Raw genomic sequence first — 27,359 nt, 5'->3', positions numbered from 1 at the left:
GTCCCCACAGTGCCCTTGGGGATCCTTCCATGCTGTGGGAGCTGGCCTTGCTTCTGATAAATCTGCTACCGAGCTCTTACCCAGCATCGTGTGCATACTTCGTTCTCAGGTTGTGAGACAGGAACCCTCCCGTGCTCACACGACCCTGTGTTACAGAAGAGCCATCCTTTCTTCACATGTGTGCAGAGTGGGAAAAGGTAATGCAGACCGGGTACTGGGACTCCACCTCTACACAAGTCTGTGTGTGAGCTCACCTCTGCACCCCATCCCAAAACACACTTGCTTAGATGTTGACTGGGACTGAGCATCCCTGATCCTTCCACATATTTCTGTCCATTTATGTATATCTTTGTCATCTCTCAAAAAAGAACACAGGGTCTCTGATGTCTTTTATCAGGCTTGAAATTTCTAACAGCACTTTTGAAGCTCTTTCAGATTTTTCATGGGGTCGTTTTCAAATCACTTATTGCTAGTGTGCTGCGACACACTTACTTTATATTGTTTTTCTGTATGGCACTTGCAATGTCTCAGATCTTACTGAGCCAGTGGTTTAGCTTTTGGACAAATCATACCATCTGTAACCTTCACTTCTTCCTGATTTCACGCCTCTCGTATCCTCTCCTCTCTAACCATGCTATGCACTGTGGCTTCACCTGTGACAGCTGCTGCCTTGGGAGGTTCCTGCTCTCAGAGACACTCTCAGGGTTTCCCTTTGTGAATTTTGTACAAAACTAGTTACTAAATTGAGAAGGAACCTACTACTTACATCTTTTTGCACTGCCTTACAAATCTTTAAGAGAAAAGAATTTTATAGCATGATTGAGGATACATTTTGTCAAACATTTCTTCTGAATGTACAGTGTCAAATTTTTATCAAATACTTTATTCTGCACTTATATTGATGAACTACATTTTTTTCAATCAGATATGATAATGCTTCATGTTGATTTCCTGATATTTGTACTGTTAAGCAGACATGTATTCCCTGGATAAAGAATTCCATTAGCATTCTGATTCTCTTAATGTATTACTGAATTCAGCCTGCTAAATCTTTGTTCAGTTGATACTGACAACAGATTGACCTAAAATATGAATTCCTCCTATTTTTTTGGTTTGGTGTTAGTACCAATGTTACTACTTCTGTAAGTGAGACTTAAAAGTGCACCCCTTTCTGTTCTCTACAGGAACCTCCCTGGATACAGGAGAGTTCACTTCCAGCACATGTGGGGTCTTCTCCACTGGAGCCACTTGGCTTCTACTGCCCCTTGAAAAGCCGCTTTCCTCCTGGCTCCACTGTTAACAGCCCTGAGAACTATGTAAGCTCTCTATTTCTTCTTGGGTCAGTTTTTATTTAGTCTTTAAGAAACTGGATAATTTATCAAAACTTTTCTAATCTGGTTGCATAAAATAATGTATATGCTTATTAAAATAATGTATCAAAAATAGATATTATAGGATTTGGTATGTAGACCAAATATGGGTTGAGAATCCCTTTTCCAAAATGCCTGGGCCAAAAGTGCTTTGGATTACAGATTGAAAAAATAAAAAGATTTTCAAGATCTTTGCAGACAAATGTTGAGCTTTCTTGGGGATGAGACCCAATGCTAACCACAAAATTCATTTATGTTTCATGAAGACCTTAAACATTGAGCCTGAAGGTGATTATACAGTGTTTTTAATAATTTTGTATATGAAGTGAAGCTATGCAATGTGGAGCCCATGACTTGTGGTGTCATGTCAGCACAAAGCCTCTGCCTTGGGAGCATCTGGGGTTGCAGGTTGGGGATGCTATGTGGTAACCCTGTGGACCATGCCCACACTGACAGGAAGCTCAACTCTCCTAACAAGCAGGCTCCATGAATCAGCAAGGAATCAGACACAGAGTCCCCAGGAAAAGGGAACAGCCTAGCCAAATAGTAATCTGGCCTCACCAACTGTGCCAAAGCACTATATTGATGAACTACATTTTTTTTAGAACTATGTTCTACCTCTAAGTTGCTAAGTTGAACACCAAGGGGAATTCTGGTCCAGAATATTGGAACTGGGGCTGAGGATGTCGCTCAGAGTAGAGCACTTGTCTATCAGCACCACACAAAGAGAGAGAGAGAGAGAGAGAGAGAGAGAGAGAGAGAGAGAGAGAGAGAGAGAGAGATAAAATAACACAAAAGATGAATTGCTTTGAAAACAGGATTCCAACCTCTCCTGTGAGTAGCACAGCACGTGTCCACAGAGGGGTAGACAGCATGTCCGAGTCCTTGGAAAGAAGGGAAGAGTGTTCCAGAACACCTACACAACTGACCCTCCATAGCCCATGTCAGCATTGGTCAAATCCTGATCTGGCTGAGTGTCTGGGATTTCCCAGGTTGGTTCAACAAACTCAAAAATCTCTTGGCAGGAAGAGTGTGGGGGGGGCTGGGTGAGTCCTGGAGGAACTATGGTATACTCCAGAGAGGGACCCTCGTTGGCTCAGCCCTGAGCACCAGGGAAGAGCAGAGTCCAGAAAAGACTAACACTGCTGGGTCAGGACAGGTTATGGGAATATGAGATGGACATCACAGGTGGACACGCCAAGTGCAGCACACAGCCGTGGCCTCCTCACATACTTCCTCTCACACCCAGTGGCCTAGCCACAGGTGTGAGTTCAGGAGACATACAGACATGGACATGGATGGAAAATACACCAGGTCACTGTGGGCACTGGCAAGGCTCCCCTTTATCTCCAAACACAGTGACGGTAGAACCACAAGAACTCACCTGTGACATCCAGATGGAAGGAGACCCTCTGGCCCCCAGCCTCACAGCTGTACTCCCCAGCGTCCGCCTTGCCCGCCTGCTGCACCACCAGCTGCCGCCTACAGCCAGAGGCCTCCACGCGCACCTGGGAGCTCTGGCTCAGCTTCTTCCCATCCTTGTACCATGTCACCTCTGTCTGGGACTGGGCCACCTCGCAGCTCAGAGTGGCACAGGCCCCCGCCTCGACCTTCACCTCGCTGCGTGCAGGCTGCTCCTTGGCAAACACAACCTTGGGCTCTGGGTAGAGAGGGAAAGGACACATAGGTCAGGGACTCCAGAACAGACCCAGCCCTGTCTCACAGCCTGAGCCCACCCAGAGTGTCCATCATGAGCAGAACATTGCATAGCCATGCCCAAGTTCTATCCTACAAATGACCCAAGCTGCAAACACAAAGGCTGGTGGGTAGATAGCTGGATAGCCTGTCCTCATCAGAGCCCTAATCACTTCCTGATCCACTCTGATCCTGCAGGTAACTGCACTGTCACAGCCCACAAGGCCACCACAGCCAGGCCTACCTCCTGATGCCAACACTCTCCCAGCCATTGGGAATAGACCATGACCCTTCTCCTTCCTGGGACCCCAGCCCATCAGTGACTTCCCAGCTCTCCCACCATGCAGGGGGCACAAAAGCAGGGGGAGGCAGACATAGCAGGGAAGTCCACCTGAGCACCAAACCAGAAACCCACATCTTTGTAGGCCACAGCTACCAAAGGAATGCAGGAGACCAGACTGCCAGTGCTAGCCAATCAGCAGAGACCTCAGAGCCTGTGCAAGCCAATCAGCAGAGAACCAAGTGCCAGCCAATTAGCATAGAGCTCAGTAACAGTGCGGTCCAGTTAGCAGACAGCTCAGTACCAGATGGGGCAAATTAACAGAGAGCTCAGTGCCAGCCAATCAGCAGACAGCCAAGTGCCAGCAAATCAGCAGAGAGCTCAATGCCAGTGTGGAAAAAATCTGTAGGGAGCTATGTGCCACTGTGGGCCAATCAGCAGACAGCTGTCATCCTGGACCTATCAGGAGAGAGCCCAGCACCAGTCTGGCTTTCAGGAGCAAGGTTCCCAGCCAAAGGTAGCACTTTCCCAGGCTGAGAGACAGGTCACAGTGGGGAGGGAAGGAGATGAGGAAGCAAGAAGGGATAGACATGCAAGATTCCAAAGGGCCCAAGCAAGGGCTTCTGGAGCTCTGGGCCCAGCAAGTAAAAACAGGCAGGTAGAGGGAGCCCCTGCCCTTGCAGGACACGCTCCCCAGGTACAAACAACTCCCAGTGCCCAACTCCACCCAGAGCTGGGCCACAGATGCTGAGGTCCAAGATTAGGAAGGACACAGGCCTCACAGAGCCTAGGCTGCCACAGGTGCCTTAGAGTTACCACCCTCCCTCCATTCACCCAGCCCTAGCAGCACCCACCTGAGACATCTAGACGGAAGGAGACCCTCTGGCCCCCAGCCTCACAGCTGTACTCCCCAGCATCCGCCTTGCCTGCCTGCTGCACCACCAGCTGCCGCCTGCAGCCAGAGGCCTCCACGCGCACCTGGGAGCTCTGGCTCAGCTTCTTCCCATCCTTGTACCATGTCACTTCTGTCTGGGCCTGGGCCACCTCACAGCTCAGAGTGGCACTCGCCCCCGCCTTGGCCTTCACCTCACTGCGCGCCACCTGCTCTTTAGCAAACACCACCTTGGGCTCTGGGGACAGAGGGGAGGGACATGCAGGTCAGTGACTCTGTCCAGGGCAGGAAGCCACCTGAGGAAAGCCATCTGGCTAGACAGCTGAGGACAGACCCCTCTGCAGGCCACACTAGCTCGTGCCCTGTAGAAGCAAGGCATCCTCAGGACAAGGGACCACAGTGTGTGACACAGCCTGCCCCTGCTGCATGGGGCTGTTGCAGGTGGGAACACTGTGACAGCTCTCTGCACAGGCTCCTCCCTGGGGATTATGCACCTGCCCATGACCAGGAAGAGTCCCCCCAGGACCGTGCAGGGCATGAGCTCTGCTGGGTCACCCAGCTCCTGCCTGTTATGAGCCTGACAGCTTCTCCTCTGGTGATGTTCGGCCACTCCAGTGCCTTATCCTGAGGCCCATGTGGCTGAGACTTTTCCTTTTCTAGCCAATGGTGCTTGGTCTCCCTGCTGAGACTTGTACTCAGTAGTCAGTAGTGTGAGCTCTCCTTCATGTTTGTTCTGGGGCTCATTACATATTTCAATAATAGTCCTTCATTTCAGGAGACATATGTTGATCTGCCTCTGTGGGCAGCATCATGTCCTGTGTAGGAACCTGTTACCCTGGGGTCATACACGATCCACACCACCTGCTAAGAGCTGGTTCTACTCCAGGTGGGAATCTGACACACCCAATTGATGACTGTGTGTGGAGAGAGGGAGACGTCACTTCCATTCTCTTCCATGCAGACCTGTGGCTGAGGTCTCCACACCACTCAGCCATCCTCTTTCTGTGCCCCATACCCTTGCCATGGTAAAAGGTGCTCTGAGGATGCTCAGGTCCCTGGGCTCCATGTGCTGTTCTCCTGGCCCTGTCTCTATGCCGTTGTGGTGCCCAGCTGTCTTCTGTACTATGGCTGAAGAGTACGTCTGGGTTTAGACAGATTGAAAGTTCTCTCTTTGCTCATGGTACGGTGTCTCCACCTGGCCTTTGGACTCAACTTGACAATCTTCACACTCCCTGAAAAAGAACTCTGTGGATCATCAGGAGCAGACATTTCTCTGTCTTGTACACGTTTCTCAACACTGACTTGTGTCACCTCTGTGTCTCCCTAACATACTTACTAATTTGTCCTCTGAGGCCTTAAATATGCTTCCTCTGCATGCAGTTACAACCATGGTACTGGGGATGCTATGGTAGTTCTGTTACTTTCTGACTCTGCAGCTCATCTACAGACAGAAGTGTTGACCAGCGCCTCTGTGGAATCTATGCTCACTTTACCCAAGCTGTGAGTCTCTGTTTGATATTCCTCCTCAGTATCTACATGAGGCTAGACACACTGTCATGTGGCCCTGTTGTCCTTAAAAGGGAAGTGCTCAGAGTTATGCTAAAGGGTGGCGATTGCTGCTGTGGTGCCCTCCACAGAGGGCTTAGGAAGCTCCTCTTCTTACCAGAGCAGGGGTTTGCTGCAGTGCTGGGACCTGACAGGCCTCCCACACGCAGGCAAGTGCTCCACCATGGAGCCACACCCCAGCCTAAGAAGGTCTAAACACAAAAGGAAGCTAAACTATGTCTCTCAGGCGAGAAGTCAAACTTCTACTGCAGCAGCAACTCCTTCCTGAGGGGTCTCTCTGTGTAAACAGTTGCAGTCTGCAAGTCTTTGCTTCTGTAATCAGGCTTGCTCAGCAGCTGTGGCAGCTGCCTGGAGATCGAGGAGGGAGCAAGGCCACTTGCATGAGGGAAGTCTTGAAACCCAGGAGTCTGTATTGTATTAAGATGCTGAGAACAAAGGGGAGAGCTCAGCCTTTGGAGAAGACTCTGTCGAGCCTGCACAGGAGCTGAAAGAATCTTGCTGTTTACATCTCCAAGCATAGCTTGTCTCTCTCCAGTGCCACATTTTCTGTAACATTATCGAGCACTCCATTCTCTATTGTGGGAGACCAACCTTGCACTTGACTGAGTCATACTCCCCAGGTGGGTGCTGAGGCGCTCAGTCGCAGAAATGTGGCAGAGCTTTCCCCACCCTTCTTGGGTCCGAGGGTGGGTGTCTCGTGCATGGGTGTGTCTTGCTACAGCCCCATGGGTGGAGCTATACTCATCTGTTCCTTTGTAATATAAACCCCTTGCCCTGTTTAGGATAGAATCTTCCATGGAAGTGCCTTATGTGTGTCCCCTTCTCTTACTGTGCCCTTGGCTGTGGCCTATCCAGGTGTCAGTCAACCTGCTGACAGTGGACATCAGGAAGATAGACTCAGACCCCTGAAACCTGACCCCTTGCCTCATTTGAATAGCTTCTCCTTAATAAAAGGGGTCAGAGTGTGCTCTCTCTCTCTCTCTCTTCCTGCAGACCCTTAAGGTCAGAGGAGCCGACACAGCGACCTCAATGAAAAAGGTATTTGTATCTCTTGTGTAGTTATTTTGCACAATCCAGTCATCCCAGTTTCCCTGGAGTGACCCTTGAGCATTTTAGTCATGAACTGAAACCCGGCACTCTATCTTCTGAAGGGGACTCATGCCTTTTCTCTCATGGTCTCTTCAAGCCATAATCATACTGATTTGTTGATGTTCTGATCAATAAACAACTTTGTGTCCTGGATTCCAATCTTCACCCAGTGTGTGCTGTGCTCTCAGTATGGGCCCCATGCAGTTTGCCAGTGTTCTGCACAGGATTTTGGCCCTGGTATCCATCTGAGATGAGGCTGTGATTGCAAAGTTGAATGCACTTTTCACCAGATTTTGATGTCAGTATTATACCATCTATATAAAATGAGTCAGGGGGCACATATCCCCTTTCTATTCTCTAGAAGGATAATCATGAACAGAGTAGTTTATTTCAAAAATATGTGGTATAATTTACCCTGATAAATGAATTTAGCTCTTTTGAGAGATTTTTTTAATTAGACTCCATTGCTTTAAAAAGCTATAGGATTGTTTGAGTTCTCTACTTTTTCTTGTGTAAATTCTGATGTAGTTTTCCAGGAATTGGCTAATTTGTCAATTTTTTTTCAAATTTCCTTGCATTAAATCATAAAATGTCACAAATACCTTGACAAGAACACACACAGTGAGCCTGTGTTTGGTGCCCATGGCAACAACTGCTCACACGGGGCACAGGACCAAGCCATCACACGTCAGCAAAGGGCACCTGCCCCCCAGGTGCACCCTGACACAGGGCACTACACCAGTTCCCAGAGCTCTCAGGGGTCAGCAGTGAAGCTAGACACAGGAATCGCCAGAGAAATGCTCAGAACTCTCTGCCTGGCCAGTCAGGTTGCTGTGGCAGTGACACAGCTCCAATAAAACCCACAGGTGTGCCATAAGCTTCACACTCATTCCACTTCCACGTTCACAAATTAAACTCCTAAGAGGCACATTAATGCACAGTGCTCTAATCAAAGAAAGAGAAAAACAAAATTTGCTCTAAAAAGAAGACTCCAAACCTCAGAGGTTTGTCTAAGGAGCGTGTTGACCAACTGTGGACCTGCACGATGCCACGGTGGGTACAAAGAGAACGTTGAATCCACATGCCAGGAGGGAAGCAGGCCAGACACATAGACGCGATAACCTGTGGTTCAACCCTGAGATAACTCCTAATATGACCAGAGCTTGGGTTTCCCCTCATCAGGGTCAAAGACACTGAAATCAGAAGCTGGATGTGGGCCTCTGGAGCTGCCAGAACCTCCAGCTCAAGCTCAGTCACAACCCTCACAACCAGGACAGTGACGTCGGTCTACCTCAGAACTCAAAGCCTGGTAGAGACGCAGTCCTTGACCCGGAGGGATATCAGGACAGCTCTGAGCAGGTGCCAGGCATGACCAAGCCTCTGAGGCACAGAGGGCCCTGGTCCTTCCTGTCTTCCCTTTCAGTACCCCCGGCTCAGCCTTAGGCTTGACCATGGAGTGGGGAAGATGGGGTAAGCAGTTGGGGGAAGTCAAGTGGAAAGACCACTGGGTCAGCCATGGGTACAGCCAGTCATCACCTCCAAACAAGCCAACTTAGTGTCCCATAGGAACTCACCTGTGACATCCAGGCGGAAGGAGACTCTCTGGCTCCCGGCCTCGCAGCTGTACTCCCCAGCATCCGCCTTGCCCACCTGCTGCACCACCAGCTGCCGCCTGCAGCCAGAGGCCTCCATGTGCACCTGGGAGCTTTGGCTCAACTTCTTCCCATCCTTGTACCATGTCACCTCTGTCTGGGCCTGGGCCACCTCGCAGCTCAGGGTGGCGCTGGCCCCTGCCTGGGCCTTCACCTCACTGTGTGCTGGCTGCCCCTTGGCAAACACAGCCTTGGGCTCTGGGGACAGAGGGGAGGGACACACAGGTCAGAGATTGTCCAGGAAGCCACCTGGGGAAGGGCAACTGGCTGGACAGCTGAGGAGAAACCCTTCTGCAGGCCACACCAGCTCGTGCCCTGGAGAAGTCCAGCATCCTCAGTACAAGGGACCACAGTGTGTGACACAGCCTGTACCTGCTGCTTGGGGCTGTACCAGGTGGGAACACTGTGACACTCAGACTCCTCCCTAAGGACACAGCACCCGCCCCTTAGAGACCAGGAAGAGTCTCCCCAGGACTGTGCAGGGCATGAGCTCTGAGGAGGGTCTGGAAGGGCCAGCCCAATATCCCAATGGGTGTGTCTACACTGCTCTGGCTCCCACCCACTCTCCTTAGCCCCATGAGGTAGACGCTGCCGATGTCTGCTGCATTGCTGTGGGCTGCTCTGGGCTGCTCTGGGCTGCTCTGGGCTGCTGTGTCCTGCTCTGGGCTCCCCTGGGCTGCTGTGTCCTGCTGTGGGCTGTTGTGTCCTACTTGGGGCTACTTGGGGCTTCTGTGTCCTGCTATGTCCTGCTCTGGGCTGCTGTGTCCTGCTCTGGGCTGCTGTGTCCTGCTGTGGGCTGCTCTGGGCTGCTCTGGGCTGCTGTGTCCTGCTCTGGGCTGCTCTGGGCTGCTGTGTCCTGCTCTGGGCTGCTGTGTCCTGCTCTGGGCTGTGGTGTCCTGCTCTGGGCTGCTGTAGGATGCTGTGTCCTGCTCTGGGGTGCTCTGGGCTGCTGTGTCCTGCTGTGGGCTGCTGTGTCCTGCTCTGGGCTGCTGTGGACTGCTGTAGGCTGCTGTGTCCTGCTCTGGGCTGCTGTGTTCTGCTCTGGGCTGCTGTGGGCTGCTGCGAGCTGCTCTGGGCTGCCCTGGGCTGCTGTGTCCTGCTGTGTCCTGATCTGGACTGCTCTGGGCTGCTGTGGGCTGCTCTGGGCTGCTGTGTCCTGCTGTGGGATGCTCTGGGCTGCTCTGGGCTGCCCTGGGCTGCTGTGTCCTGCTCTGGACTGCTCTGGGCTGCTGTGGGATGTTCTGAGCTACTGTGTGCTGCTCTGGGATGCTGTGTCCTGCTGTGGGATGCTCTGGGATGCTGTGGGATGCTGTTAGCTGCTCTGGGCTGCTGCATCCTGCTCTGGGCTGCTATGCGCTGCTGTGCACTGCTGTGTCCTGCTCTGGGCTGCTGTGTCCTGCTGTGGGTTGCTCTGGGTTGCTCTGGATTGCTCTGGGCTGCTGTGGGCTGCTCTGGGCTGCTGTGTCCTGCTGTGAGCTGCTCTGGGCTGCTGTGGGCTGCTCTGGGCTGCTGTATCCTGCTCTGGGGTGCTCTGGGCTGCTGTGGGCTGCTCTGGGATACTGTGGGCTGCTCTGGGCTACTCTTGGCTACTGTGTCCTGCTGTGGGCTGCTCTGGGCTGATGTGGGCTGCTGTGGGCTGCTGTGTGCTGCTGTGGGCTACTGTGGGCTCTGTGGGCTGCTCTGGACTGCTCTGGGCTATTCTGGGCTGCTGTGTCCTGCTGTGGGCTGCTCTGGGCTGCTCTGGGCTGGTCCTGCTAACCTATCCTGCCCACTTTCAGTAGCTCTGTGTTTTCCAATTCCTTCTTAGCAGCTCTGCATATGATTACCTGCTAGGTTGTGGACAGTCATGGGTCCTGAGTAGGCCCCATCTGAGGGGCTTGCCCTTTCCTCCAACAGAGTGTCTTCTGATGGGGCAGTTTCAGTTTCACCACAGGTAAATACATCCGTTTGCTTAATGGCCAATGCCCTACGTTCTCTCTAAGAAAAGTACAATTAACTTGAAGTCATGGAGAAACACAGGACACCTGCTAAGAGCCCGTCTCACCTCCACTGAGGTCCACCTTGAAGACCTGCTTCACCTCTATACTGAGGTACAGCCTGTATTGGATTCCTTTTGTGTTGAGTTGGATATCTGATTTTCAATTTTTTTTCTAAGTTTAATGGTCTTAGAACTAGTTTGGAAAATAACATCCCTCTCTATACCTCCTGGTAGCACCAGAACAGAGTCATGAAGGAGGAGAGGGACCTGGTTACACTCAGAGCTGTGTCCCTTTTCTTTCCTTTTTTTTTCTTTTTTTTTTTGTGTGTGTGTGTGTGTATGATGTTAGGCATTGAACCCAGGATCTTGCACATGCTAGGCAAGCACTCTAGCACTGAGCTACATCCCCAACTTGCTTTTTAAAATTATATTTTTTGAGATAGGGTTTGCTAAGTTACTGCTGCTGGCCTCGAACCTGCCTCTCCCTGCTTCAGCCTCCAAGTCTCTGGGGTTACAGGCATGGCCAGCCCACCAGCTACCTTGTTGTTCTGAGCTAACTGCTCAGTTGCCCCGTCCTCTTGTCTGCTCCTGCCTTCAGCCATGCGGATGTCCTGACTCTGGTCGCCCGTGCCCTCCAGTTGCTCTCCAGAAGTGGCTCTGCCCATTTGGCCTGTCGATATTCCTACTCCTGGAGAGAAGCAGCAGGCACCTGGACTGTGACTGTGAACCTCTGGCTCTCCCATAGACTGCCTCCATGCACTTAGACCCCTTCTGCTTCCTCTCCAGTGTCTAGTGATGTGCATCTTCACCACGTCTGTGGGCCTGTGTCTGAGAAAACCTGGAACAGTAACGCCACGCTCTTGACTCTGCGCTAGTTCTTGAAAACTCCACTTCCATCATCTGCTTGCTTACTCGTGTGGATAAAGAAGAGTCTGTACACTAACACCTGAGCATGGACATTGCCCCTGCTCTCCTCCTGGACACAGTCAACGATATTTCCGGCACTCTGTACTGATAACCCTGTCCTCTGTGAGCCCCAGCACGAGTGTCCGAGCCTCATTCCTTCTTTTTCCAATGCCGACAGCAACTCCTCCCTTGTCCACTCCTGGTCTTGAAGGTGACACTCTGAAGTCTGCACCACTGGTGGACCTTTGCCCTCACTTTTCCTACAACCACTCTGTTAAGCTAAGGAGGAATCATCTCATCCAGAGTTTGCTAAGAACTGCATGTTGAATTGTGTCAAACAATCTTTACAACTTCTGATGTCACACTCATCAAATACTGTCACTGCATGCCCAGGAAGAGTCATACCCTGTCCCTCAAGCCTATTAGCACTGGGCCCTGGTGACCACCTGATGTTCCTGGGTGAACCAGGCCTGCACTCCTGTACTTCACATCTCCTAGAGCAGACAATCCCTTCACTTTGCTGGACTCATTGGGCTAACATTAGCAGAGGAGCTTGAACTTCACACTGGCGATATAAGCCTCTTGCTGACCTTGTATGCTTTAGCGTCGATCATGTACTACCTACATAAAATGAGCTAGGGAGTGTACTTCCTCCTTCAGCGTTCCAGAATGTCTATTAACATGGGATAATATTTGGTATGATTTGTTAGCAGAGCCACTGGGCTAAGATAAGGCTCCATAAGATTATTACTATGATTCTACTTCTTTAGAAGATTAGAGGACTGTTCCACTCCCTAGTTTTTCTTGTGTAGGTTTGACATGATCTTCTAGTAATTGATTACTAAGAAAAGGTACCTTGTTGCCTTGTATAAAATAATGGCCTATCCTCACACCATGACATTTCTAGTGAACTCAGTGGGATTCCCTGGTGTCCACATACACCCACAAAACTTTAATGCAGATGCAACTGCAGAGCACTGTGCCCATGGTCCTCTCTCTGTGACATTAGAATCCTTCGACAAAGGAAATGAAGCTGCTCCCGGCTTTCCTGCCAACCAGCCAGGGAGAGCAGACACACGGCTTATTAGGGGGATGCTGTGCGTTAACGCTCTACCCCTCAGCAGCTAAGAGTGTAGAAAATCAATTTTAATGAAGCATGCAGATGTGACTTCATTGGTTTATTCCTTTTCATTTCTGAATTTATAAACCAAGCCATGGAGGGAATGCAGACACTGACTGCTCCAACTTGAGACAAAATGAAAATAGGTCTTGTTAAAAGAGACTTTCTGGCCTCCCAGCTTCCCAGCAAATGCACCAGCCCGCCCTTCACGTTGCACAGACAGTGCAACAAAATTAGGGTCCGTGTGTTTCCCCCATGAACTTGCTCAGAGAGCTTTCAGGTCCATGAGGACAGAGGGAAGAGTGTCCCAGAGAACTGAAAGGGCAATGATCCCAAAGGCCTCAGGTCTCTGGACCACCTCAGCCCGAGCAGCAGGTAAAGCCACAGCCCGTAGTGCATAGTTTCCCAGGTGCTAAGACACGCCCCTCAGCATTAGACCTGGGAGGGCAAGTCTGGTGCAGAAGCCTAGCTGTCCACATGGATTGGCCATCGGTACTCACACTAGGATTGAAGACTACAGGTGAGCACGGGGCATATGGAGAAATGGAGTTTGAGGGCAGGAGCACCCAGGAACATCCGCTATATCAGTCTCATCCTCACACACCAGCAAACTCAGAACTCACCTGTGACGTCCAGATGGAAGGAGACCCTCTGGCCCCCGGCCTCACAGCTGTACTCCCCGGCGTCCGCCTTGCCCGCCTGCTGCACCACCAGCTGCCGCCTGCAGCCAGAGGACTCCACGCGCATCTGGGATCTCTGGCTCAGCTTCTTCCCATCCTTGTACCACGTCACCTCTGTCTGGGACTGGGCCACCTCGCAGCTCAGAGTGGCACTCGCCCCCACCTGGGCCTTCACCTCACTGTGTGCTGGCTGCCCCTTGGCAAATACAACCTTGGGCTCTGGGACAGAGGGGAAGGACACACAGGTCAGGGACTCCAGAACAGACACAGCCCTGTCTCACAGCCTGAGCCCACCCCAGGAATGGCCGAGCAGAGGGTCCATCATGAGCAGAACATTGCATGGCCATGCCTAAGTTCTATCCTACACATGACCTAAGCTGCAAACTCCAAGGCTGGTGGGTAGATAGCTGGGCAGCCTATCCTCATCAGAGCCCTAAGCACTTCCTGATCCACTCTGATCCTGCAGGTAACTGCACTGTCACAGCTCACAAGGCCACCACAGCCAGGCCTACCTCCTGATGCCACCACCCTCCCAGCCATTGCGAATAGACCATGACCCTTCTCCTTCCTGGGACCCTAGCCCATCAGTGGCTTCCCAGCTTTCCCACCATGCAGGGGGCACAAAAGCAGGTGGAGGCGGACACAGCAGGGGAGTCCACCTGAGCACCAAACCAGAAACCCACATCTTTGAAGGCCACAGCTACCAAAGGAATGTAGGAGACCAGAATGCCAGTGCTGGCCAATCAGCAAAGACCTCAGAGCCTGTGCAAGCCAATCAGCAGAGAGCCAAGTACCAGCCAATCAGCACAGAGCTCAGTACCCCTATGGGCCAGTCAGCAGAATGCTCAGTGCCAGTGTGGACCAATCAAGAGAGAGCTCAGCACCAGGCAGGGAAGAGAGCCCAGCACCAAATGAGCCATCAAGAGAGAGGCTCTAAGCCCTGTATGACCCCCTTCCCAGGCTCAGGGGCAGGTCAAAGTGGGGAGAGGGAGGAGATGGGGGAAGGACAGATGGACATACAGGATTCCAAAGGGCCCAAGCAAGGGCTTCTGGAGCTCTGGGCCCAGCAAGTAGGCATAGCAGGTAGAAGGAGCCCCTGCCCCTGCAGGACATGCTCCCCAGCCACAAACAACCCCAATGCCCAACTCTACCCAGAGCTGGGCCACAGATGCTGAGGCCCAAGGTCAGGAAGGACATAGGCCTCACAGAGCCTAGGCTGCCACAAGTACCTAGAGTTACCACCCACCCTCCATTCACCCAGCCCTAGCAGCACCCACCTGTGACGTTCAGGCGGAAGGAGACCCTCTGGCCCCCGGCCTCGCAGCTGTACTCCCCAGCATCCGCCTTGCCAGCCTGCTGCACCACCAGCTGCCGCCTACAGCCAGAGGCCTCCACGCGCACCTGGGAGCTCTGGCTCAGCTTCTTCCCATCCTTGTACCACGTCACTTCTGTCTGGGCCTGGGCCACCTCGCAGCTCAGAGTGGCGCAGGCCCCCACATGGGCCTTCACCTCGCTGCATGCCAGCTGCTCCTTGGCAAATACCACCTTGGGCTCTGGGGACAGAGGGGAGGGACACATGGGTCAGGGACTCTGTCCAGGGTAGGAAGCCACCTGGGGAAGGACATCTGGCTGGGTGGCTGAGTACAGACCCTTATGCAGGCCACACCAGCTTGTGTCCTGGAGAACCCAGCACCCTCAGCACAAGGGACCATGGTATGTGACACAGCCTGGTGCATGAAGCTGTTCCAGGTGGGGACTGTGTGACAGCTCCCTGCACAGGCTCCTCCAGGGAGGGACTGCAAGGCCTGATGCTGCACCTGTCCCTCAGTGACCAAGAAGAGTCTCCCCAGAACTGTGCAGAGCATGAGCTCTGGGCAGGACCTGGGAGGGCCCACCTCCTGCCTGCTCTGAGCATGTTGGCAGCTCCTCTGGGGACATATGGGTCACTTTGGGCTGCTGGGTCCTGTCCTGAGGGTAGAGACCTTCTCGTGTTTTTGGCCGTCAGTGGTGCTCCTCTGTTGTTTCAAGGTTCAAGCCTGATGTGCATTTTCAGTTGATGGTTTTTCTTTTAATCTAGGAACTCTCTTTACATATGCAAGCTTTTCTGTCCCCCACAGGATGGTTGTAGACTCCCTCTGTGTGTTGCGTGGCTTGGATGTGCTGTCCCCCAACACTCCCGTGCCTTAAGCTGGTTCCTTGTGCAGTGTGGAGGTCATGGGACTCTTTGGAGGGGACCCAGTGGAAGCTGATGAGCTCAGGGCTTCACCCTCTTGTGTGAATTGAGGTTTGCGGGGAAAGCTGGCTCCTGCAGGTACGAATCAGGTCTCACAAGAGCAGGCTGTCACGAATCTTGGTGTGTCTGGCCCCCTCTGCATGTGGCCAGTCCCCTTCTGCTTCTCTTTGTGGTGCAGCTGGGACCCTCACCAGGAAATGGGCTCCATGCTGTTTGGACCTTCAGCCACCAAAATTGTAAGCCACAGGAACTTCTCAGATATGTTACCTAGCCTGTTGTTGAGATACAGCAACACCAAGCACACTGAACCAGAAGCCTCCAATGTGTCTGAGTCTTTGTTTTAACACAGTCAGATTGTCACTCTTGCTCCGCCGTGATCACGTCTTGTTCGATTACAAATCTTTCCTTGGCACGAAGTCTCTAAGCATCTGTGATGTTATCTAAGACCACCGCAGCTCTCCCAGGATACTGAATCTCTAGTTCTCCTGACTAGCTTTTGTACATGGTGAGAAGTACCAGACAGCTGTGTTTCCATGTGGCTTCACAAAGGTTCCCAAGAATGAATAGAGTGTTGCCTGTGTGGGGGCCATGCTGAGTCCTGTAGGCACAGCTGGGTGCAGGACTCCTGTGTCTCACACCGTGGACCCGGTGTCTGCTAACGGTGTCTGCTACCGTAGCTTTAGTCAATTCTCAGCAATGGGGGATGCTCAGCTTGCCTGTCAGAGCCTGAGGGCCAGCATGCTCTGCACCCTGCACCCAGGCCTGCTCCACAGTGTGGGGACCCTGCAGGCTGATGATGGTCTGACTCTTCCATGCCCTTATGTCCACTTACTTAGACGTTATTTGGTGTCTCTCAAAAATGTCTGATTTACCCTGAAGAGCCTTTCAATGTCTTGATTTACACTTAGCATCAGAAAGGTGCTTCTTATGTAAACACAAGTGAGCATCCCTGATCCAAAACCAAAATGCTGCGAAATCCAAAACTGTCTGAGCGACTATATGATTGCTCCAGGTGGAAAATCCTACACCAGGAGCCTCGTTTCATGCACAGAATCTTCCTAAAATGTTGTGCAGAATCGCCTTCAAGCTATGTGTGGAATGTTCATGAAACAAGTGAATTTCACATTTACACTCAGGTCTCATCCCAAAGATAGCTCATTATGTGTATGTAAATATCCCCAAATCCAAGAAAATCTAAAACCCAAGCACTTCTGGCTTAACATTCTGGATAAGAGGCCTTCATCCTCTACTCTGAGCTTTCATTTTCCACTGCTCGCTGCTCGTACCCCGCAGAGTGGACTCAAATCTGCACAGGCTACCTTGGTAAGCCACTAACTCCACCTGATCACATATCCTTGGATTTCTAGAACAGAACCACAGAATTCCACTCAACTCCAACTGCAGTACCTTCAATTCCATTTTCCTCTTCCCATCTGTGCCTTCCCCTCAAGGTCCTGCTCTCGCTGCACGCCAGCTAGCGCTTCCTACTGTCCACGTATTGCTGTCGTGGTCAGGGACCTGGTGGATGGCCTGATGCTGTATCCTTATCGCAGCTGCTCTTTGGGTTCCCCAGTGTTTCACTCTCAGCCAGTGCTGTGTTCCTGGACACTGCCCTGGGGTGGGTGGTGCACCGTCTCCTCCTGGCCACTGCTCCATCACTTTTGCTGTGTGCTGTTGAAGTTGTGGCCTGACATCGCAGGAGATGCATCTCTGTCTTCCACACTTTCCCGGTGGACTGTGCTGTCCACGTCCAATAGGATCGAGAGTGTTTCTTCCTCTTCTATTCTCTGGAAGACCCTCAAGGAAGGTGGAGTCAGTTCTTTCCAGAACATTTAGCAGGAGAGCTCCTGGACTTACACCCTTCTCTATGAAAAATATTTCTTATTTTTTTAAGTTATAGGACAGTTTGAGTTGTCTATTTTTTCTTGTGTGACATCTTCATATTGTTTCCCAAGAATCTGTCAATTTGTCAAGACTTTCCAAATTTGTCACCATAAAAATATCATAAAACAACATCTTGGAGTTCCTAAAATAACATCTTAGAAAGACACACAGGGTGTTGGGGACCCATACATGATCACAAACCCCTTCTGCTGCTATGCCATGCCATTCTGTTGGGCACCTGGAGGTCTGCTGTGCCACAGCCCACCTGATTGATGTTAAGACTCCACAATGAAAGGAAAGTAAACTGGGCTCTTAGACTCCCTGTGAGTCAGTCAGGGAGGCAGACACACATGACTCACTAGGAAGTTCTACAACGTCAGCTCTGCTCTACCAGCTAGTGGATCCTGTTACAGAAACTCAACTTTAACGAAAACTGATGTAGTTTCAACTAATGTATTACTTTGCAGTTCTAAATCTGTAAATCAAATTCCAAAGTAAAATTCTGACATAGAACAGTGCTAACCAAAGAAAAAAAGGAAACAAACTTTCCCTTGAAGGCCCACCCTGACTCCAGGGGCAGCCCAGACATGGCTGCCAACCCTCTGCCCACACACACTGAAGCAAGGTCCAGGCCTAGAGGTTGTCCAGTGGTTCACAGAGATCTCTGCCCTATGAGAAAGGGCATAGGAGCATCCCAGATACCTAAGGTCAGTCTTGAGATAACACCAAGACTGACCCTACCCGGCATCAATTAAAATGTCCCTCACCAGCAACTACCCATGTGGTGCTGGGGACAGCATTCAGGAGCAGCCAGATCATAGGAGGCAGAGAAACATTCAGCGTTCCCTGGGGAGACACCTGATCTATCAGAGGTTGCAGGCCAGAGAGAGCAAAACGCAAACAGCAGAGAACATTTGCAGGGGCAGGGCAGCATTCAGGGTGCTAGGGCACCCCACTCGAAGTTATACTCCAGAGTGAGGGGGTGGGCAGTCCTCCCCGACAACTACCAAGCCCAGCTACATATGAACAAGGAGGGAGGGAGGAGGGGCACGGCCGAGTCTAACGGAGAGCACAGGGCCTGTCACCAAACAAGGCAAGGTGCTGTGCAGGGACTCACCTGTGACGTCCAGGCGGAAGGAGACCCTCTGGCCCCTGGCCTCACAGCTGTACTCCCCAGCGTCCGCCTTGCCCACCTGCTGCACCACCAGCTGCCGCCTACAGCCAGAGGCCTCCACGCGCACCTGGGAGCTCTGGCTCAGCTTCTTCCCATCCTTGTACCATGTCACCTCTGTCTGAGCCTGGGCCATCTCGCAGCTCAGAGTGGCACTCGCCCCTGCCTGGGCCTTCACCTCATTGTGTGCCGGCTGTCCCTTGGCAAACACCACCTTGGGCTCTGGGGACAGAGGGAAGGGACGCACAGTTCAGAGACTCTGTCCAGGACAGGAAGGCACCTAGGGAAGGACATCTGGCTGGACGGCTAGGGCATACCCTTTGCAGGTCACACCAGCTCATACCCTGGGGAAGCCTCAGCACCCTCAGCACAGTAGAGGCATCCCCTTCTCTGCTCAGAACACACCCAGGATCCACAACAGATGCCTGGACACTGGTACCACAGAGCCCTGTGTGGTTCTGGGTTTCCCCGTACACACAGCATGATGAAGATTATCTTAAAATTAGGCACAGTAAAAAATTAAAAACAGTGCGTAATAACAAAAGCAAACAATTATGAGAACATATTGTAGTAAAGCCTGTGGTTTGGGGGCCATTACTTGAACATCAGACTGTGACACTCTGACTACCTTGACCATGCCACCTGATGACTGGCCAGTGGGCAGGGGCTCACGCAGCATGTACACACTGGGCAAAGGGCTGGTTCTTATCTGTGGGATGGAACAGGAGGAAAACCTCCCACATTAGGTCAGGGTTTCCCACCAGCTTTGAGTCACAGACCATGGCCACACCATTCACAGGAGGGGAGGCTGCCCCAGAACACCAGAACTCCAACATACCCATATGCCTTGAACAATTCCATACACCCTGCGATGGGTGAAATACCCATTACCCCAGTTGGGAAATTCAGACCTCTCTCACTAGTGAGAACTAGCTGTGGTGCAGGTGAGGGGACACGGAGGGCACCAGAGCATCCGACAGAAAGAAATGCACAGACATGACATCTGGTCCACGTCAGACCACAGGGAGAGCCACTGTCCTGCACACCAAGTAGAACCTGGAAGGCTCTGGGTAGACTCTGTGGTGTGACTGGTGATTGGAGAGTGGAAACCCCACTAGGGTAGGTGAGCCATTCCCAGCCAGCTACTGTCTTCCAGTTAGGAAGATGGAAGCTGGAGAGATGAGATCTAATAGGAAAACATTTCACAGGAATGTCCATCTGGGCCAATAGCCAGTCTCAGCACCTCCAAACAGGTACCACAGGACTCACCTGTGACGTCCAGGTGGAAGGAGACCTTCTGGCCCCCTACCTCGCAGTTGTACTCCCCAGCGTCCGCCTTGCCCGTCTGCTGCACCACCAGCTGCCGCCTGCAGCCAGAGGCCTCCATGCGCACCGGGGAGCTCTGGCTCAGCTTCTTCCCATCCTTATACCATGTCACTTCTGTCTGGGACTGGGCCACCTCACAGCTCAGAGTGGCGCAGGACTCTGCCTCGGCCTTCACCTCGCTGCGTGCCGGCTGCTCCTTGGCAAATACCACCTTGGGCTCTGGGGACAGAGGGGAAGGACACACAGGTCAGGGACTCCAGAACACACCCAGCCCTGTATCACAGCCTAAGCCCACCCCAGGGATGGCCGAGCAGAGGGTCCATCATGAGTAGAACATTGCATGGCCATGCCTCAGTTCTATCCTACACAGGACCCAAGCTGCAAACTCCAAGGCTGGTGGGTGGACAGCCGGGCAGCCTGTCCTCATCAGATCCCTAAGCACTTCCTGATCCACTCTGATCCTGCAAGTAACTGCACTGTCACAGCCCACAAGGCCACCACAGCCAGGCCTACCTCCTGATGCCACCACCCTCCCAGCCATTGGAAATAGACCATGACCCTTCTCCTCCCGGGGACCCCAGCCCATCAGTGGCTTCCCAGCTCTCCCACCACGCAGGGGGCACAAAAGCAGGGGGAAGCAGACACAGCAGCCCCCGGCCTCACAGCTGTACCCTGGCGTCTGCCTTGCCCGCAACAAACCAGAAACCCACATCTTTGTTGGCCACAGCTACCAAAGGAGTGCAGGAGACCAGACTGCCAGTGCTAGCCAATCAGCAGAGACCTCAGAGCCTGTGCAAGCCATTCAGCAGAGAGTCAAGTGCCAGCCAGTCAGCCCAGAGCTCAGTAACAGTGTGGGCCAGTCAGCAGACAACTCAGTACCAGATGGGGCAAATTAGCACAGAGCTTAGTGCCAGCCAATCAGCAGACAGCCAAGTGCCACTGTGGACCAATCAGCAGACAGCCAAGTGCCAGTGTGAACCAATCTGCAGACAGCCAGGTGCCAGTGTGGACCAATCATCAGAGAACTGTCATCCTGAACCAATCAGAAAAAAAACAGCACTAGGCAAGTCACTGGGAGAGAGTCCAGCACCAGTTGGGCAATCAGGAGAGAGGCTCTGAGCCCCATGTGGCCCCTACCCAGGCTCAGGGACAGGTTACAGTGGGGAGAGGAAGGAGATGGGGGATTCCAAAGGGCCAAGCAAGGGCTTCTGAAGCTCTGGGCCCAGCAAGACATGCAGGATTCCAAAGGGCCAAGCAAGGGCTTCTGAAGCTCTGGGCCCAGCAAGTAGGCTCGGACAGGTAGAGGGAGCCCCTGCCCCTGCAGGACATGGTCTCCAGTATCAAGCAATCCCTAGTGCCCAACTCCACCCAGAGCTGGGCCACAGATGCTGAGGCCCAAGTCAGGAAGGACATAGGCCTCACAGAGCTTAGGCTGCCACAGGTGCCTTAGAGTTACCACCCTCCCTCCATTCACCCAACCCCAGCATCACCCACCTGTGACGTCCAGGCGGAAGAAGACCCTCTGGCCCCCAGCCTCACAGCTGTACTCCCCAGCATCCGCCTTGCCCGCCTGCTGCACTACCAGCTGCCGCCTACAGCCAGAGGCCTCCACGCGCACCCGGGAGCTCTGGCTCAGCTTCTTCCCATCCTTGTACCATGTCACCTCTGTCTGGGCCTGGGCCACCTCGCAGCTCAGAGTGGCACTGACCCCCGCCTCGGCCTTCACCTCACTGCATGCCAGCTGCTCTTTAGCAAACACCACCTTGGGCTCTGGGGACAGAGGGGAGGGACACACAGGTCAGGGACTCTGTCTATGGCAGGAAGCCACCTGGGGAAGGACCTCTGGCTGGACAGTTGAGGACAGAACCTTCTGCAGGCCACACTAGCTCGTGCCCTGGAGAAGCCCAGCACCCTTAACACAAGGGACCACAGTGTGTGACACAGCCTGCCCCTGCTGCATGGGGCTGTTCCAGGTGGGAACACTGTGACAGGCCCCAGCACAGGCTCTTCCAGGGAGGAACTGCAGAGCCTGATGCTGCACCTGCCCCTCAGTGACCAGGAAGAGTCTCCCCAGGACCATGCTGGGTGTGTGTCTCTTGGCCAGTCCTGGGAGGGCCCAACTGCTGCCTGCTCTGAACTGTGGGCTGCTCCTCAGGGAGCCTAGGCCACCGTGGGTCCTGTGCCCACTGAGGCTGCACAAAGCTGAGCACCTGTGACAGTTACTGGTGCTTTAGGGGTCTGCTCAAGTCTTCTGCCCACTTATCGTGCAGCCCTTCTGTCTTCATTGGAGGTGCTCGTGTGTGGGGGTGATAGAGAGTTGGCTCTTATTTATTTTGTGATTTCTCATGGCCTCCGTGCCCTGTTCTTTCTCGCAGGTGTCTTCCTAGGAGCCACGGATTCAATTATGTTGCATTCAAATAACTCTCTCTTGCCCCAGGGTTAGGGATGGAGTTGGGTAGGCACCTGCCCCCCATGTCTCCATCAACTGTGTGACACACAAGGTATCTGTGGCTTCAGCTCACGAAGCCCTGACCCCCTGGACCATGTGAACCACACCCAGTGTCATTCCATCTTTCCACGCATTCAAATGGTCCAGTCACTATGAAAACATCATCTTTCTCTACCTCTCACACAAATGCAAGGCAGAAAGAAACAGGAGAGGGCTGGTGATGGCAGGCCTGGTTCTGAGTGCCAAGCAGTGGCTCTGTCTTGACCCCTGGCCTGTATGGAAGTGTCCTGTCCACCTCATAGCCTCTCAGTGCCTTTCTGTCCCCTCCAGTGTGTGGTTGCTGCACTTGTCCTTTGTCTCCCACTGGCCCTGCCCCCAAATGACCCTTGTTTGGATTTTGATTATCAGTAAATGTCTTTGATTTTTTAAATTAATTTTTATTCATTTATTTAGCCCTGTTGACTGTTATACAAAAAAAAATTATGCCCCCAAACCTTAAGATCCTTATTAGAGGTAGAACTAGGAACGTGACCGGTTTGATGCGTTGTGAATTTTCTGAAGTTTCACTTCTGCTGTCACCTGTGCGTGTAAGTAAAGACATGTTTTCTGCCCGTTGTCGTCTATGTGATGACCGTGCCCAGCCGCACCTCCAACCCAGCAGTTCTGTTGGCTCCTCAACTGATGATCATCACCTGTGAACTCATTTCTACACTCTTACACCTATGCTGTCCACTTTTCTTTCCCCTTGCTCCTAGACAAAGGTGCTGGACAAAGGTGGTGACAGTGACGGTGGCCTTCCAGGCGCCCCCGAGAGGTGCCCTGGTGTTCTGCACCCATCCTCAGCTGAAGAAAGCTCCATTCAACCAGGCTAAGTGCGTCCGCTGATCTCTAGATTTATAACGTTGGACTTGGTCCAGCACCTTAGCTGGGAAAGCTGTGCTGGAGCTGGTGCTTCCAGGCTGCCCTCCTGCCTGCTGCTGAGGGGCTGGCCAGTGCTCCATGTCTATCCTCCAGAGTCTGATGGCTGGTCTGTGCACTGACCCCCACTTTCCTTGTCAGGTTCTGGCCCTGCTGCCCCGTGTTCAGCTTAAAATGACTCACAGAGGCGTCTCCTTGCTCCACTCGTGATGGCAATCTCCACACGTGTGGAATAATTGTTTCCATTAGTATCTCAAATATTTTATCAGAAAATTATCAGGCTTAGATCTGGTCACTAATTCCATTTATCTAGACACCATAGGACGACTGCAGATTTCTGTACTTTCTATGTCCATTTTCACTGTTTACTAGGAATAAGCCAAATGACCAAGCCTGTCAATCTGTCATCAGAGAGCACACTCCTGGAAGCCACAGGAATCAGACGCCACCTACAGGTTAGCTGGCCCTGCAGCCCACCCACCCTGGGACCCTAGAGAGAGGAAGATCACTGAGCTTCTCAGGCTTCTCCACCGAGGCCCGCACACTCCAACCACAGAAGGTGGGCAGCTGCTTGGCCACTAATGCACTGCAGAGCCTGCTACTGTGGCAGAAGCTGCTCGCTCCTTCTTGTTCCTACATTTCTGCAGGGCAGCTCTGACTTAGTATGGCAATGAAAACTGTGGACAGCATCTGGCATAAGCACCATCAGCCTCAGTGCCAATACCTGGTTCCTCTGGAAACAAGCAACAATGAGGTCCCTTGATGTCACTGCACATAGGAAACAAGATAAAACAGCTCCAGGCCCTTGGGAGGAAGGGTCCAAACCAAGAAATCGACCATGAACAGCTCACTCCTGTAGCACCTTAGAGCATGACCTACAGCCAAACTTCCACCTCATTAAAGTTCCACGATATTCAAGTCTCCCTCTGACCAGAGCCAGGTGACACACATCCTGAGAGGAAGAGCTCACACACTCAGATGACAGACACCTTGGAACTCAGGAACCCAAGCACAGGCAGAGCCAGAGTCCCAGATACCAAGGAGTACCAGGAAGGTGCTGGGTGCTAGAAGGCATGGCCAAGGGTCACTCCATGAGACACCGTGTGCATAGCCCTGGGCCCTCTCCCACCTAGCCCACTAGGGCTCCCAGCAAGCACTGGGGACAGGCAACATTGAGAAACTAGACAAAAGAAAGCCACAGACCCAGGCAAAAGATCTGCCAGGGTCAAATGCCCTACTCATTGTCACCTTCATGCAGGTTAACTGGGAACTCAGAGGACTCACCTATGACGTCCAGATGGAAGGAGACTCTCTGGCCCCCGGCCTCACAGCTGTACTCCCCAGTGTCTGACTTGCCCACCTGCTGCACCACCAGCTGCCGCCTGCAGCCAGAGGCCTCCACGCGCACCTGGGAGCTCTGGCTCAGCTTCTTCCCATTCTTGTACCATGTCACCTCTGTCTGGGCCTGGGCCACCTCACAGCTCAGAATGGCACTCGCCCCCGCCTGGGCCTTCACCTCACTGTGTGCCAGCTGCCCCTTGGCAAACACAGTCTTGGGTTCTGGGGATAGAGGGGAAGGACACACAGGTCAGGGACTCCAGAACAGACCCAGCCCTGTCTCACAGCCTGAGCCCACCCCAGGGATGGCTGAGCAGAGTGTCCATCATGAGCAGAACATTGCATGGCCATGCCTAAGTTCTATCCTACACATGACCCAAGCTGCAATCTCCACAGCTGGTGGGTGGACAGCTGGGCAGTCTGTCCTCATCAGAGCCCTAAGCATTTCCTGATCTACCCTGATCTTGCAGGTAACTGCACTGTCACAGCCCACAAGGCTATCACAGCCAGGCCTACCTCCTGATGCCACCACCCTCCCAGCCATTGCGAAGAGACCATGACCCTTCTCCTCCCTGGGACCCCAGCCCATCAGTGACTTCCCAGCTCTCCCACCATGCAGGGAGCACAAAAGCTGGTAGAGGCGGACACAGCAGGGAAGTCCACCTGAGCACCAAACCAAAAACCCACATCTTTGTTGGCCACAGCTACCAAAGGAATGCAGGAGACCAGATTGCCAGTTCTGGCCAATCAGCAGAGACCTCAGAGCCAAGTACCAGCCAATCAGCACAGAGCTCAGTACCCCTATGGGCCAGTCAGCAGAATGCTCAGTGCCAGTGTGGACCAATCAAGAGAGAGCTCAGCACCAGGCAGGGGGGAGAGCCCAGCACCAAGTAATCCATCAAGAGAGAGGCTGTAAGCCCCATGTGGTCCCTTCCCAGGCTCAAGGACAGGTCACAGTGGGGAGAAGGAGGAGATGGGGGAAGGACAGATGGACATGCAGGATTCCAAAGGGCCCCAGCAAGGGCTTCTGGAGCTCTGGGCCCAGCAAGTAGGCATGGGCAGGTAGAGGGAGCCCCTGCCCCTGCCCCTGCAGGACATGCTCCCCAGCCACAAACAACCCCAGTGCCCAACTCCACCCAGAGCTGGCCACAGATGCTGAGGTCCAAGGTCAGGAAGGACACAGGCCTCACAGAGCCTAGGCTGCCACAGGTGCCCTAGAGTTACCACCCTCCCTCCATTCACTCAACCCCAGCATCACCCACCTGTGACGTCCAGGCGGAAAGAGATCCTCTGGCTTCCAGCCTCGCAGCTGTACTCCCCAGCATCCGCCTTGCCTGCCTGCTGCACCACCAGCTGCCGCCTGCAGCCAGAGGCCTCCACGCGCACCTGGGAGCTCTGGCTCAGCTTCTTCCCATCCTTGTACCATGTCACCTCTGTCTGGGCCTGGGCCACCTCACAGCTCAGAGTGGCACTCGCCCCCGCCTGGGCCTTCACCTCGCTGCGTGCCAGCTGCCCCTTGGCAAACACAGCCTTGGGCTCTGGGGATAGAGGGGAGGGACGCACAGATCAGGGACACAGTACTGATATCAACCCATCTGACAGGACTAAAGCTTCAAGGTCCGTGAACTGGGTCCTCAATGAAGAGACATCATGTGTCCACTCCCATCAGGCTTGTGTTCACAGAGCATTTCCTGTCTCAGAGGTCAACTTCTCATGTTGGCCATGTCCTGAGCCAAGCGCGATCTGAAGCTGGAGGGAAGAGGCTGGACCATCAACTCCCGGTCCCTGGTTCACTGTCTGCCTCGGGACAGTGACTGCATTGGCAATTCCTGGCTGTTCATTACCACACTCCAGGCTGACTCACCTTTGTCCTCTACAAACTAATCGTGCCTTTCACTGGGGTCATGCTTCCCCCAAAAGTTCACTGCAATTTTCCTAGGGGCTGATGGTGAGCAGGAGACCAGGCCCTGGCAGGAAGACCATGAGGTGGTGCCAGCAGGAAGAGACCAGTGAGGTCAGCAGGATGCAGAGCCTGTGACCAGGGATGAGAATGAAGGGAGCGGGTCTGGACAGAAGAGGCAGCGAGTGGCCAGAGAACGGCAAGCACAGCTAAGGGGCAGCAGGTGGCAGGCAGGGCTGCAGGCAGATGGTGAGGGAGCTGAGGACAGGGCTGGGCAGGGTCCAGCCTGGCATCAGGCTTGAGGCGGGGTTGGGACTGTGGGGGCCAAGGTGACTTTGTGGCTCTTCTTAACATAGCCCACTGGGCATGGGCCCCCTGACCAAAGAGGTCAGAAACAGCTCTGACTCCAACCAGAGCTGGGAGCTGGCCATGAGGGGCTGCCCTTTGAACCTCCCCTGCACCCAACCCGGGCATACCTTTCCTCTGCCCAGCAAGACCGATGAGACCAGCAGACTCTAACATCTGTGCTGAGATGACTTGGGTGGTCCTGAGGGGAGGAGGGGTGTCCTGCAAGCCCAGCTTGGACCTCACCACTCTGTTCCCCATAGAGGGGGGCCTAGGGGCCAGAACACCACAATCAGGGGCTCCACACCAGAAGGGGCCCATAAAAACTTCATTTTATAGTTTGGAGAAGCTGCACGGGGAAGGGGGTGGCCACCCACAGGGCTACACCACCCTAGCCCACTAGTAAGACGCACGCACTCACCGACGCACGCAGGCAAGGACGCACGCACGCATGGAATCACGCTTGCATGGACGCATGCACGCAAGGACGTATGCACGCAAGGACGCACGCACGCAAGCACGCACGCACAATGTACGCACGCACGCACGCACGCACAATGTACGCAC

The 27,359-nt window shown here is 53.2% G+C and overlaps 1 protein-coding gene across 1 annotated transcript in view; it reads right to left on the bottom strand.

The window, feature by feature from the left end:
- Positions 1 to 27,359, bottom strand: part of LOC101956651 (obscurin-like) — a 107,390-nt gene that overhangs the window by 79,670 nt on the left and 361 nt on the right. Inside the window, exons 2-11 of the mRNA XM_078023254.1 lie at positions 25,810 to 26,085; positions 24,494 to 24,769; positions 21,337 to 21,612; positions 19,786 to 20,061; positions 18,463 to 18,738; positions 14,506 to 14,781; positions 13,172 to 13,447; positions 8,467 to 8,742; positions 4,200 to 4,475; positions 2,755 to 3,030 (exon numbers count right to left, since the gene is read on the bottom strand). Coding sequence (XP_077879380.1) covers positions 2,755 to 3,030; positions 4,200 to 4,475; positions 8,467 to 8,742; positions 13,172 to 13,447; positions 14,506 to 14,781; positions 18,463 to 18,738; positions 19,786 to 20,061; positions 21,337 to 21,612; positions 24,494 to 24,769; positions 25,810 to 26,085 — 2,760 coding nt within the window. The remainder of the gene's footprint in view (positions 1 to 2,754; positions 3,031 to 4,199; positions 4,476 to 8,466; positions 8,743 to 13,171; positions 13,448 to 14,505; positions 14,782 to 18,462; positions 18,739 to 19,785; positions 20,062 to 21,336; positions 21,613 to 24,493; positions 24,770 to 25,809; positions 26,086 to 27,359) is intronic.

This window comes from Ictidomys tridecemlineatus, chromosome 1 (assembly GCF_052094955.1).
Source record: "Ictidomys tridecemlineatus isolate mIctTri1 chromosome 1, mIctTri1.hap1, whole genome shotgun sequence".
Lineage (NCBI taxonomy): Eukaryota > Metazoa > Chordata > Mammalia > Rodentia > Sciuridae > Ictidomys > Ictidomys tridecemlineatus.
The sequence above is the reverse complement of the archived record's forward strand: the minus strand, read 5'-3'. Positions and strand labels throughout refer to the sequence as shown.